Below are 13,005 nucleotides of genomic sequence, written 5' to 3'. Positions count from 1 at the left end.
TTATTCATGTTTTCTGCCTTGACCTTATAAGAAAAAATAATGTGGCCGCAGTAAAAAGCTTCAGATCCAGTCCGCTAATAAACTGCAGTTTACTGTAGGGGTGAAAATGCAAAAAAAAAAAAATTTTTTTTTTTTGGCGTTTTGTTTATTATTAGGCCCAGAGATTCATAATTACAATGTTCTTGACCAATAAAGTAATCAATTACATTCACTTAATATGGTGAGTTTATAATTTTCAGTAATATATTTAACACACGTGTGCAGCCTGAACATCAATACAATATATAAGTAAATATATAATACTATTTATTTTAAAGTAACATCGATTGAAGTTTACCGAACGTGTTAAGGCAGAAAATTAATATTTTTCTATTCTTGACATTTAGCAATCCCATAAAGAGCGTGAACATGGTTGTTTGAAAAGTTGAAGTTGGAATAATTCCATAAAAACATTTAAGCATAAAATCTGTATTTCTGTTACCTAGTCTCGCACCGATCTTGCTTGGTACGAGTACCTTTTAATTAAATCAGATGAATCAAATTAAAATTAGAATTATTTTGTGATGGAAAACAATTTGAATCAACTTTTTGGCACACTCAAACTTAAATCATTCTGTTTATTTTCCTAAAAATTGTATGACACACAGACTTAGGAAGACACTTTTACCTACTGTTCTCAGCTTAAAACTTAAATCATTCTGTTTATTTTCTTAAGCAAGTTTATGCACATATACGTAGAGCATATAATTGTTCATAGTATGGCAATGCGGCGTCAATACAGACATTCACATCTTCTGATAATTTCGTGCGGTCAATGGGTGGTTCTTCGGGTTTTTGGAAACCCTCACTTGCAAATGCTTTGTCATAATAACCAAATACTTTGTGGCCTTTCATATATACATTAGAAGCCTTCCATTTGTGTGTAACACTTTCTCCTGCATCCCAGTTCAATAAGTCGTCATTATATTGAATTCCTGTGCGCTTACACAATTTTCGTAAAATTAATTCCGGATTTTCCAAAAGGTCATCAGAATCTACAATTACCGGATCTGGTTCGATTCCGGTCTTTACAAGATGCTCGTATAGTTGGAGACTTTCTCCAAAACCATATTTTTTTGGAACAACATAGTTATTGTTTATTAAAGGTAGTTTTGTAGAACGCCCTTTCTCAAATTTGGTCACCATTTTCTTCCAAGAAGAAAAAACTTTGACGGGATTACGAATCAAGAATGCATGTCGGTAGCCTTTAGGCAGCATATGGAGTTTCCATGTAATGGCATATGACATGTCTTTGACAAACACTACATTCTTGTCTGGATATTCCGCCTCCAAAATATTCTCTTTAATAAACTTGTATGTTGCCACATCTGGCTCCCAGCCGCCATCATACCCAGACTCTATGGCATTTGATTTCTCTATAAATATATCTGCTTCTCTTTCAAAACCTTCTTCTGGAGGAAACTTTTCTGGTCCAATGGTGAATGCAGACTCGTACGGCTCATTTATGATCTGCACGTCGTCAAGCTGGCTCATACATTTCTCAAAGGCAGTAGAAACTGTCCGCGGAATACACCAAAGAATTACACGAACTTGTTCAGTCATTGTTTCTAACAAATCTGTAATAATAACTATGAAGGTAAAATTAATTGGTCAACTATTTTCTCTAAACTCTTACGTAATTTGTACATTATAGGCCTACTAAGTTTATTGAGAATACTTGAGAACAAATTTGCGATTGGTGCAGTACCCGCTGCTTACCTGAGCTCGAATCTAACCGCTAGCCATCAGCGCAAGCTCGATGGAGGCCGTGGGTTCGAGTCCCATCCTAGAATTACTTGCGAATTTTTTTTGCAAGTACTATATCCTCAATGTACTTAGTATAAATTACGTCAGAGTAGGGCAAACATCTGACAAATTTCTTCAACACCTTGACGTAAAGCTACTCTACAGTAGTTACAAACAATTAACTGTAATTCTACATGCTGTAAGGCCGTAATCTTACTTAAAACTTATATTATCTGCTGAAATTTAACAAATAAAATGTTTACCTGCAGTAGTGTAAAGTAGATTTATTGGAGCACCTGGTGACTGTAACTGTATTTAGTGTCATATTAGGGGATAATACTGTTTGCTAAGTAACAAAGTCCGAAACTATAGATCCATTGAAACGGGTATTAGGCCTAATTAGTTATTGCAACACGATTTGTTTTGTACATGCGTGAAAAATTAAAATACTAAGCATAAACAACTACAGATAAACACAATTAAACACAAATAATTTGTAAAAATGATGAATTAAATTCGATTGATGCTGCTATGAAGTGAATCTGAGCACAAATGATTATTTAAAATTGTATAATAAAACCAATCGTTTTAGTTGTATCTAAATCTTTCCAGTATTAACAGGAAAATTATTTTTCCATGATTGAGGTTATAAAAACATCGTAAGGTGGTTAAATCTCATATCGCTCTTAATTTTGTACGCGTGCGCTTTTGTACGCGTGCGCTTTTGCGGAATATGAAAAATGAACACCATTACCAAGAGTCTATTATGTTTATTTAATAATCTAAAACTAAAATCTGAATACAATATACTGTAGTTCAACCTCAGTTTTGTTTATAAACAATAAACGAAATTGCATATTAATATTAAATAGCCTTTATCTAGATAAAATATTTAATTATTTGTTAACTTTTCCTTATATATTATTGGGCTTATTTATATTAGAATAGAGAATATTATGAAGGATCAAGGTTCGGAAGTCAAGTCAATCGTATTTGAGAGGTTGTTGATGTTCACTTTTTAAAAATCATTACACTTTATTTATACTTTATTGGACGACACTATCTATTTTTCTAAAAAGTATTCAAGTTTCTCCACACAGACGTAGAGCATACAATTTTTCATAGTATGGCAATGCGGCGTCAATACATGTATTCACATCTTCTGATAGTTCCGCACGATCAGCGGACGGTTCAGGTTTGTGAAAACGTTCACTTGCAAGCACTTTGTCATAATAACCAAATACTTTATGACCTTTTAAATATACATTATTAGCCTTCCATTTCTGTAGAACACCTTCTCCTGTATCCCAATTCAATAATTTGTCGTCATACTGAATTCCTGTGCGCTTGCAAAACTCCCTTAAAATCATTTCTGGATTTTCCAAGAGATCATCAGAATCTATGATTATCGGGTCTGGTTCGATTCCGGTCTTTATAAGATGCTCATACAATTCGAGACTTTCTCCAAAGCCATACCTTTTTGGAACATTATTATTGTTGTTCTCCAAGCGGAACTCTGAAGAAAGTGCCTTCTGAAAATTGTTTAGCATTTTCTTCCAAGAAGGAAACACTTTGACAGGATTTCGAATCAAGAATGCATGTCGATAGCCTTTAGGTAGCATATGGAGTTTCCATGTGATGCTATGCGACATATCTTTGACAAATACCACATTCTTGCCTGGATATTCAGCCTCCAAAATATTCTCTTTAACATACTTGTATGTTGCCACGTCTGCTTCAAAACCACCACCGTATTCTGAAGCTACGGCATTTGATTTGTTTATGAACATGTCTGCATCTTTTTCCAAACCTTTTGATGGAGGAAATCGTTCAGGTCCAACGGAGTACGCGGACAAATACGGCTCATTTATGACTTGCGCGTTGTCAAGGTAGCTCATACATTTTGAAAAGGCAGTAGAAACTGTACGAGGTATACACCAAAGGATTACACGAACTTGATCAGCCATTCTTTCTATAGACAAATAATAGTACAGTATTATTAATTTTAATATTCTAGTGACTATATAGAATGTAGTACAAAGTACTTACTGTTTGTGTCGATGAAGCAACGCAGGCAATTGAGTTATATGCCTACTGCTAGCTCATTACTACTGTAACTTGGTTTATCTCATTTTATAGTAAGTGATAACTAAAGTCAAATAAATTATTTGTTATCAATCAAACCAAAATCAAAACTGAATTATTTATCTCGGTTCAATTAAGTTTAAATAAAAATAAAAGAACTGTAAAAAGTATTCTAAAATTATTTAAATAAAAAGTGAGTAATCTACATAAATTATTTTTAATTGTTGTAAACCGGTTAAACATCTCGAGTACAACATCATAATGTTGAAGACAAACCAGCAACTTTATCAAAAGTACTATTTTAATAGATTTAATATACGCTTCTACAAATGTATTGCTTAGCGATGAATGGAACATTTCAATTTCTCTCTGTTCCCTCAGACGTACTAAATCAGTGCACAACAACAACTAGTAGGCCTACATAGGCCTACTCATGAGCATTACCAGTCCCATTTTACAACTTCCCATTCCCGAAGCCGTAGTACTAAAATATCTTTCTCCTGAAACAGTTTCCTAAGTTTTCCGTCTTTTTGAAAAAAAAAACAAAATTACAGTGCCACTATTCATTTAGGTCGAAATTTCGACATAGGTTTATTTATATTCATGTGGCAGGATTAGGTTTTCATAGACAGTGATGCCTGTCCTATATATTTTATTCATGCTCAAGGCAAATATAGTTGGTATAAGTAGGCAGAGATTACATAATAATTATATTCTAGGGTGTAGACTTAGTAATATTCCTCTGTACACACTCTTGGAAACAAGCTGAAACGTCGGTTTTATAACTACTAACTACATGTTAATAATTATTATATTAGGCCAAGTAAGTTGTGGCCTCTACTAATAGGCCTACTAGGCTTATTATTAACACCCTAAAATAAATAAACACGTCTTTAATTTTTAGCGTGTTGCACGGGCCGAGGTCAACCCCACAAAAACCTTGCAGTTATACATGAAATCGTAATACCGTGTTATACCGTAGTTCATAATCCTAAGGATTCAGCCAAGTAGGCTTTTTTGCAATTAAAATCTCATTACACGGAATCTCTTCTTATACAACACACTTCTCGTAGGCGTGTTGAATATGCGTGTAATAGCGTGTTGTATAAACGCGCCCTTATTGTGCCTATACTTCAATAACTTAAATATATATACTATATACTATAATACTTAAATAATATTACCACTTACGTAAAATTGTCTATTATAATGATTTGATTATAAAAAACCAACTTATAATCTAAATCGTAGGATTCTTCGTCGTCGTAACAGAATTCAATGATATCGTGGCATTGCAAACCAGGGAAGTATTCCCTCCCTCTGCAAACAAATGAATGAGCGCATTCAGTGAATAAGAGGGCGGTTTATGTGTATGTTTTATGTACCACAAAGGTGGGAAGCCAAAAAAAAAAAAAAAAAAAAAAAAAAAAAAGCTCTTCGGGTTTTCAGCCAAATTATGCTAGATTGTGTACAAATTATGCCAGATTTTTTCGCAATTATGCCAGATAATATGCTAAATCGTGGTGAATATGTTGTATGTTTGCGTTTTTCAAATTATGCCAGATTATGCCAGATTTCCTAAAATTATGCCTAGCATAAATGCCAGATGCCAGTCATCCCCATCAGTGTCCTATAACTGTGTCCACTATGAGGCGCCACCTGCGCTTTAACAAGAAAATCATTTTAAATGGTTTATTCACCACCACCATCACTCAAAAGTATGTCAACTGTTAGCTAGTTTATTTTTTTCTGAATGTATAAAGATGTATTGTCCCCCAGAAACATGAAAATCTTTAAAATTATTTATTTATTAGTTCAAAACACAAAACACAACACAATAAATACGAAATTGAAAACATAAAACCAAAATACAAAATATAACTTACTTTTTATGTTGGTGCTTTTAAAATTCTTTTTCACACTTTAACTGCTCATAACAACAACAATGTAGGCCTACTATTTGAAATTACGGATATCTATATATAAATTTACGTAAGGGCATTATTACAATTACACAATAAATGCACTACACAGTGCGTTCCTGCCCAGATCCAGATGTAAAATGTCTAAACCTAAACCTCTTAAATAACTTAATAAATAATCGAGTTATTAACAAAACATCTGTGTATTGATTAATCATATTCCAACAACTTTTTAAAAAAATGGATATCTATGGATTAGGGCATTCTTTCTTCTGGTTTTTATATTCATCAAATGCCTTTTGCCAATCGTTTAATGCAAAATATTTCCAGTCGTAATAACTGTTTCGCCAGTCTATTTCCAGTTCTGAAAGGTCATCTGCAAAAAAAAAAAAAAAATGGAATTTCGTATAGATAATATACCTCAAGAAAATTCATTTTAGTCTGAACTATTTTATTTTTTTATTAATTTTTACTTGGCCAAATTGAAAATTGGCCAAGTATGTTGATCTGTTCGGTTTGTGTGTTTGAATGTCATCACTCTATCGCTTTGATTCGAATGACTCCAAATTACTACCATACATGTCGCCTGTTGCAAGGACGACACTGCCCAATTTTGGTGAAAATCCGGACCAAGGTCCCAATTCTGGACCACTTTTTAGAATTATTTTCAGACCTGCTAGTGTTAAAAGATAAGACAGAATTTTTACAAGCCGGTGAGCAGTCTTAAAGTAAACAAGTAAATTTAAATTGCATTTTCTCGAAAACTACTACTCCAAACAACTTCATTTTTGTACAAGAGTTATAATTTGTGATTTTTAATTTTAAAACTTAATTAGATTTAATATACAAGTTTTTTTTTCAAATTCACCCGTGTTTTTTGCGTTGCTGTTCTATTGTTGTCGACTGAAGCTATTGTTAGTTAATAGGCTGGTTACATAACCTTTACACCAAACACGCATACACATGATTGTAGTGGAATTAGCCTAAATGAGACAGCATTGACACACTTTTAGTGAAATCCGTCAAGGTCAGGTCAATTTGGATTTGGCCAAATATCGCGCAATGAGCGAGGGCAAGTCTTCAGTGTTGGATGATCGAATATAGGCTATATGTTTTATTTATTTATTATTACCTGTATAAAGAGAAACTTTTGGAATATAGTTCGCCCAGAAAGAACACTCTCTCGCGTTGACTGCTCGGGAATTTTCCATTTCAGGTGATAATTTCTTATATTCTAATCCGGGAATTGTGAATAAAGGCCATTTCTCGGCCACAATCGTATCAGCTGTGTCAGCCATATTCGGATCGCTGTAATAAAGAAGAACCTAATCACATTCCAAGGTATACAGTGCCTACACAGAACGTGAAATTGAAGAACAAAAACCTGGAAAGTTGGATTAGACCTATTCTCATAAAAATGTAAGTGACGATAATAGAGTGGCAAATAGGTACGGTGATAAACGTGTAAAATATATATTGGTGGTAGTAGGCCTACGTGTGCAAATGCCAGATTGCATAGAAAGGAAATATGTATACAGTATAACATTAATATTAATGATAGTTAAAGGTGTACATTATCAAACTAGTTTGATAGTGTAGACAGGCCTTAAGGAGTATTGGAATTGAAGTTAAGGTTTTTACCCGGTTTTCACAAAGTTTGTCCAGTAACGCATAACTTTAATCGACATCATAATTTCTTCTTCGGTTTGGTTAAACTTGGTTTCGAATTCTGAATTAAAGTACCACCCAAAAACATACGGTAATTCATCAATATGGGATGTTCCAATCCATTCGGGTCTATATGCGTCCGATAAAGTGCGTCGGGACGGTATGTGCGTATTTACATATCGGTAGACAGCTCTACCGGCGTCTGCGTAAGTCCTAGCCGTAGCGTCAGTTGGACACTGAAATATGTCGTCTGTAGATATTAGAACCCAGGGGTAAATATGGTTGTACTCCAAGTCATCTGCAAACTCCCAATCAGTATATTCTTGCATAATGGACTCAACAAACAGGATGTTTTCATTTTGGTAAACTTTCTGAAGATTATCTTGAAAGTAGGTACGATTCATGAATGGAGGTTCGTCATTTAGAAGTTGGTTTGAATCGTAAATTCGGTTTAACCAGTATGTTCCTTCATCTAGATTTGTGCCGAGAATAACATCAACTTTGCTAAATTCTCCTCGTTTAATGAGATTTTGCGGATGATCTGGAATAAACTTTCCATCTACAACTGGATAAAACACAGGAGACCTTCTCGGAAGATTATATCTCTGTGTCACCTTCATGAGAACAACATTGGTTAATCATCTAAAAACAAACAGTAGGCCTATGCTAGTGACCTAAATGTTTCTAAATTAGTAATTTACATTTATTATTTATTTAGGCTACGTTAAATAGTATATTGGTAAAATGAATTGTTCTTTCTACACTATCAAATGTAGGCCTAACTATTTTAAACCCAATCATGTTGATAAAAAATGTAATAAGTTAATCTTAATCTAACTGTTAATTCCTACTACAGCAAAATGAATTTTTTATAGACTTTTCTTTGAAATTAAACGATTTGTTTTAATATTGTGTTTTCTGTTTTGTACATTAGAATCGATACCTATGTTAATTTTTGTCAGCAAGACGAAAAAAGCGCGCATGAAATGAAATCATATCAAATTTCTACACCACCACTTTATTACGTAGAACACAAGTCGTTTGTCATTAGTCAAACTTACCTCACCCGTGGCTGCTAGAATATCATTTACACTAGCGTTGCGCATGCACGTGATCATGTATGATGATGACGTCGTCTCACACCCTAATATAGAAGCCACTTGCCTATTGGCGTCAACTGCACGTGATATGTTGAGTTCAATCATGGCAGAACGTTCAAACATTGAACCACTCTGTAATAATAGCAATACAATTGTTATACATATTAAATCCAACATGTATCAAAGTATTGAGATATTATAGTTCAATGTAATGTTGTTCGATTTATCAGTCAAAAAATTGTCCCAAAGCGCTGAGAGAAAAAAAGAAAAAAGATGGGTTTATAAGAGTGTTTGAAAACTATGATAGAGAATGCATTTTTATTAGGATCAAAGTGAATGAGATGGAAGTCTTTTGTTCAATCACGTTTTATGATCTTTAACATTATAGGAATAGAAACCTCAGTTTCCGAAGGTTCACCAACACAATTATAAAATGACGATATACTGAGATCATTGTTAACAGTTATATATTTGAATGTTTCGACAATTATATCATTTTGATTAGGATGATTATTATGATTTATCATTTGAGACTTTCTGTGGAATTTCCGTTTATGTGTTTGTTACAAAATTTATTTTTATTTTGCTTGTATATATATTTTTTTTACTATACAGTACCTGCATAATTGCTCTCTGGAAAAGATTGTCTTCAGAATGCGCCAACAGTTGAGCACTGACGCTACCAGAGCCAGCACTTATACCGCCTATTGTTATTTTATATGGATCTCCGCCAAAAGCTTTAAAATTAAGCACAAAATGCATTCAGCATAGAAAAGGTTGTGAGAAGAATTTGTCTGTCATATAGAAAACGAAACTGACCTAGCCCAGGGCTATCAAACAATATTTTATTTAAGCCCTGCCTTACTTATATCCCACCGCAGCACATGAAATGAAGGTAAAAACGGCGCTAAAACCAAATCTGTTTTTAATTAATTATTTATAACCAGAAATGTTTTCAAATGGTTTCCTATTTTAAACCATCCATCATTTTTGTTCTATTTTTCTATGTTTTACAATGGTTTTACCTTTGATATTGTTATATACCCATTGTATCGCCATGCTTTGGTCTAGCAACCCATAATTACCAGGAGCTATGTCATCACCTAAATACAAAAAAAGAAAATATCTTTATTAGTAAAAGAATTTTATCCCGATGACTGTGCAAAAAAGTTTATTACACGTGGCTGTAAAAACTAACCAAACTTTTAAAGGATCGTTTTCCCTAATTTCTTGCAATTACCAACCTGTTGATAGAAATCCAAGAACTCCCAATCTGTAGTTGAATGTGACGTAAATGACGTCACCGCCAGAAGCTGCTAGCAGTGGTACGCCCCAGTAATAAGCTTCAGCTCCAGAACCTGCGATATACTGTCCGCCATAGAAATAAACTAAAACTGCGACATCGGTTAACTGTAGGGGTAGAAAATGTTTTAATTATTGAAAAAATTATAAGCAAGGCATTTCTAATGTTTTTTTTATTATTCTTAGACAAAGATTCATCCTACCAATGGTGATCGATCTCGATAAATATTGTTATAAATGCTTACATTCACTTAATAGTAAAGTTTTTTCATACGTGTACAGCTGGAACAATAAAATATATATAAGTAAATATTTAATAATATAATTTAAATATATGATATATAAGTAAATATGTAATGATATATAAAAGTAAATAATAATAATAATATTACGTAACATGCAATGCGATTGATTTACCGAACGTGTTAAGTCAGAAAATAACATATATACATTAGAATTTGGCAGTTGGCCTACTATAGCTCCCCCTCGAATAGGGATTGGTGTTGAGAATGACATTTGGTATCCGGCTTACGAAAATAGAGTTTAGTTGTAGGCTTTGTAGATCGGAGCCTTGTATGAATCCTACTGCTTGCTTAACCTCCGACCCTATAATCGGGGCCTATACCAGCAATAAATTACTATAATAGCATATACAGTATTGCAAACCTAAATCTCAACTTACGTTATTGTCTGGAACTAGCACGTTTATATAAAGGCAATCTTCAGAACCTCCAGCACTCTGCGGACAGTAACTCCTGTAATAAGTTGCATTGTAGACATCTGACCATGGTTCTACTGCTTCGGGAGGACGAAAACGAAGGTCACCTACTGGAGGCTTAGCATAAGGAATCCCTTTGAAATGGCTAAAGTTACCGCTGTAGTTTAAATATTGATTTTCAGAAAAATAGATTCTTTCACCCAACACGTCGCCATATGTAGTAGAAACTATAGGAGCTTCTCCATAACAGGAACATACGATAATTGACAGAAGAAGAAATAAAATACAGCTACTTGTTCTCCAACAAAACATTTTGCAGAATGTGCTTGGTGTAAATACTTCTCCTGTGTGCTGCAGCAATGGCTACGGTGTTGTCGAGTTTATTGTTATGTAAGGCCAATGCAAATCAGATTACAATAATTGTGTCTATATGTGTGAATAACATTGTGTCTCTGCTTGAATAAATTGTAATATAAAACCATCCCGTAGGAAAATACTTGATAGAATTCTATAGAAATTCTATAGAGTGTTTATAGAGTTCATAGAAATGTTTATAGAACCATGTTTTTATATAGATATTTATATATAAATAAATTCTAAAGAAATGAATCTATATAGAGAATGTATAGAATTTCTATAAACTTTTTAATCTATAGAAATTTTATATAGAGAATATATAGAATTTTATAAACTTTTTAACCTATATACATTCTATATAAAGAATAATATATAAAATTTCTATAAACTTTTTAATCTAGAAATTCTCTATAAGAATTTCTAGAATTTCTATAAAATGTTTAATCTAAGAAATTCTGACGGCAATATAAATTATATAAATTTAGTCTATAGAACTATCTATAAATTAAATTTTAAAATTACATAATTAAATTATAATGATAGCCATTACAGATTCTATATTTATTCTATGACATCTGATAGACTTTTTGATAGAGTTGTTGTAGATTTTGTATAGAGATTTTATATATATTTTCTTTATTTTATATACAGTTCTAAATGATTTTCTATATTTCTATAGATTAAATTGATACTGATAGAGCCTTAAAAAGTACTCATTGTATATAGACTTCTATAGAAACTGTATTAGAAAGTGGCCAGTTTTTTAAATGCATGGCCACGTGGGAAAATGATTACACGGTTAAAGTTTTAATCTTTAAAAAAATCAAAAACACAACTTAAAACACAATTAATTTATATTCTATAGAATATAAATCTATTAAACGAGTTAATGAATATGTATGATATGTGTTTGCAGACAACTTTTTTAGCCAATCAAGGGGCCGCGCGCTTTTTGTAACACACACACGCGCACCCTTCTCGTGACGTTCGAGTATTGGCACGCCATTTTCATTGTAAATAGTGTGTAGCTAGCTCTTAGGAGGCCTAGGCTAGTAGGCCAAAGAATATATATCACAAGAATGAGTAATCCGCGATTTTCCCTGTAACAGTAATATTGTCCATGTGGTAGGGCGCCGCCATAAGTGTGGATGTATCTGGGATGTATACAACTTTTTGTGACGGTTCCAATAATCAAAGGCTAGACCACCGGTAGTATTTTCATGATAAAAAATGTTATCAACTACATGCCAACATCATGTTAAATACTATTTGGATATTTAATTGTTTGTTTTATGCAATTTATTTAGTAAAAACTGCCGTATAAACAGTTTGCTTTATCAACCGGGCGCTACGATAGCGTGACCGGGCGGCGATTTTTTTTTTTCGTACATAAGTTGGGGACCCCCTCATGAAACGTCACAAAATAAACATGAATAATTCATCAGTTAAATTTTCTTGTTCCGTGGCAACAAGAAGTGATTACACAACTGCGATACGATACTTTTACAGTAGGCCTAGGATTCTAAGTCAATTCACGTGATTGCCTTCGCGCACTCTTCTTCACACACACACACACCACTATGCAAAATGTGTCGAGTCGAGGCTAATCGACAGCTAGGCAAGACATTACAAAGTAGTAATTCATTGGACATAGCCCAAAGAAAGCTTAGACCCACAAGAATAAAGAATGTGTATAATTTGTGTACTGTATTTTTTTAATTCTGCTATTTTATTATCAAACAATATGCATGTAATCAAAGGAACTGCGCGTATATGAACACATGAGATGGGAAGGTTAGACCCACGAGAATAAAAAATGTATTTTTGTGTAATGTTTATTGTTTAATTTTGCTGACTCTAACACACACGTCACACACACCAACACAGCTACTACTAGAATAGACATGGGTTTAGAGAATAGTAATTAGGCCTAATAGTATCAATAGAAACTATAATTTTAACACGTAATTCTTTAGTAATAAATTATATTAAACACACCATAAACTAAAGGCTGATTATTTCGACAATCCACACAAAACGCCGCTATTCTATTATGAAATCGCACGCG

General features: G+C 33.3%; 3 protein-coding genes across 4 annotated transcripts; all 3 read right to left on the bottom strand.

The window, feature by feature from the left end:
- Positions 1-720: 720 nt before the first annotated feature.
- Positions 721-1,602, bottom strand: LOC140039232 (uncharacterized). Its single transcript, XM_072084832.1, has one exon. The coding sequence runs from the start codon at positions 1,600-1,602 to the stop codon at positions 721-723; it is 882 nt and encodes a 293-aa protein (XP_071940933.1).
- A 1,061-nt stretch (positions 1,603-2,663) lies between these two features.
- Positions 2,664-5,774, bottom strand: LOC140039561 (uncharacterized). 2 transcript variants are annotated; one of them, XM_072085171.1, is made up of 2 exons: positions 5,757-5,774; positions 2,664-3,757 (listed from the first exon to the last, which is right to left on the bottom strand). In XM_072085171.1, the coding sequence occupies exon 2, from the start codon at positions 3,750-3,752 to the stop codon at positions 2,868-2,870; it is 885 nt and encodes a 294-aa protein (XP_071941272.1). In that variant the 5' UTR covers positions 3,753-3,757; positions 5,757-5,774; the 3' UTR covers positions 2,664-2,867. The 2 variants fall into 2 exon arrangements, with proteins under 2 accessions (XP_071941272.1, XP_071941271.1); XM_072085170.1 differs by lacking the exon at positions 5,757-5,774 and adding an exon at positions 5,062-5,191.
- Positions 5,775-6,035: 261 nt separating this feature from the next.
- Positions 6,036-11,019, bottom strand: LOC140039560 (cholinesterase-like). Its single transcript, XM_072085169.1, has 8 exons — positions 10,545-11,019; positions 9,805-9,970; positions 9,586-9,663; positions 9,179-9,297; positions 8,522-8,692; positions 7,434-8,074; positions 6,925-7,100; positions 6,036-6,168 (listed from the first exon to the last, which is right to left on the bottom strand). Exons 1-8 carry the CDS (start codon positions 10,890-10,892, stop codon positions 6,041-6,043), a joined length of 1,827 nt encoding a protein of 608 aa, XP_071941270.1. The 5' UTR covers positions 10,893-11,019; the 3' UTR covers positions 6,036-6,040.
- Between the last annotated feature and the right edge of the window lie 1,986 nt (positions 11,020-13,005).

Source organism: Antedon mediterranea, chromosome 2, assembly GCF_964355755.1.
Source record: "Antedon mediterranea chromosome 2, ecAntMedi1.1, whole genome shotgun sequence".
Taxonomy (NCBI): Eukaryota; Metazoa; Echinodermata; class Crinoidea; order Comatulida; family Antedonidae; genus Antedon; species Antedon mediterranea.
The sequence above is the reverse complement of the archived record's forward strand: the minus strand, read 5'-3'. Positions and strand labels throughout refer to the sequence as shown.

What these genes read in the sequence shown, in the direction of transcription:
- LOC140039232 (XM_072084832.1), bottom strand. Translation starts at nt 1,602, where the DNA reads ATGACTGAACAAGTTCGTGTAATTCTTTGGTGTATTCCGCGGACAGTT.
- LOC140039561 (XM_072085171.1), bottom strand. Translation starts at nt 3,752, where the DNA reads ATGGCTGATCAAGTTCGTGTAATCCTTTGGTGTATACCTCGTACAGTT.
- LOC140039560 (XM_072085169.1), bottom strand. Translation starts at nt 10,892, where the DNA reads ATGTTTTGTTGGAGAACAAGTAGCTGTATTTTATTTCTTCTTCTGTCA. An exon ending in GGTATATAACAATATCAAAG is followed by an intron (nt 9,298 to 9,585) that starts GTAAAACCATTG and finishes TTAATTTTAAAG; the next exon opens with CTTTTGGCGGAGATCCATAT. An exon ending in TTCTAGCAGCCACGGGTGAG is followed by an intron (nt 8,075 to 8,521) that starts GTAAGTTTGACT and finishes GTTCTCATGAAG; the next exon opens with GTGACACAGAGATATAATCT.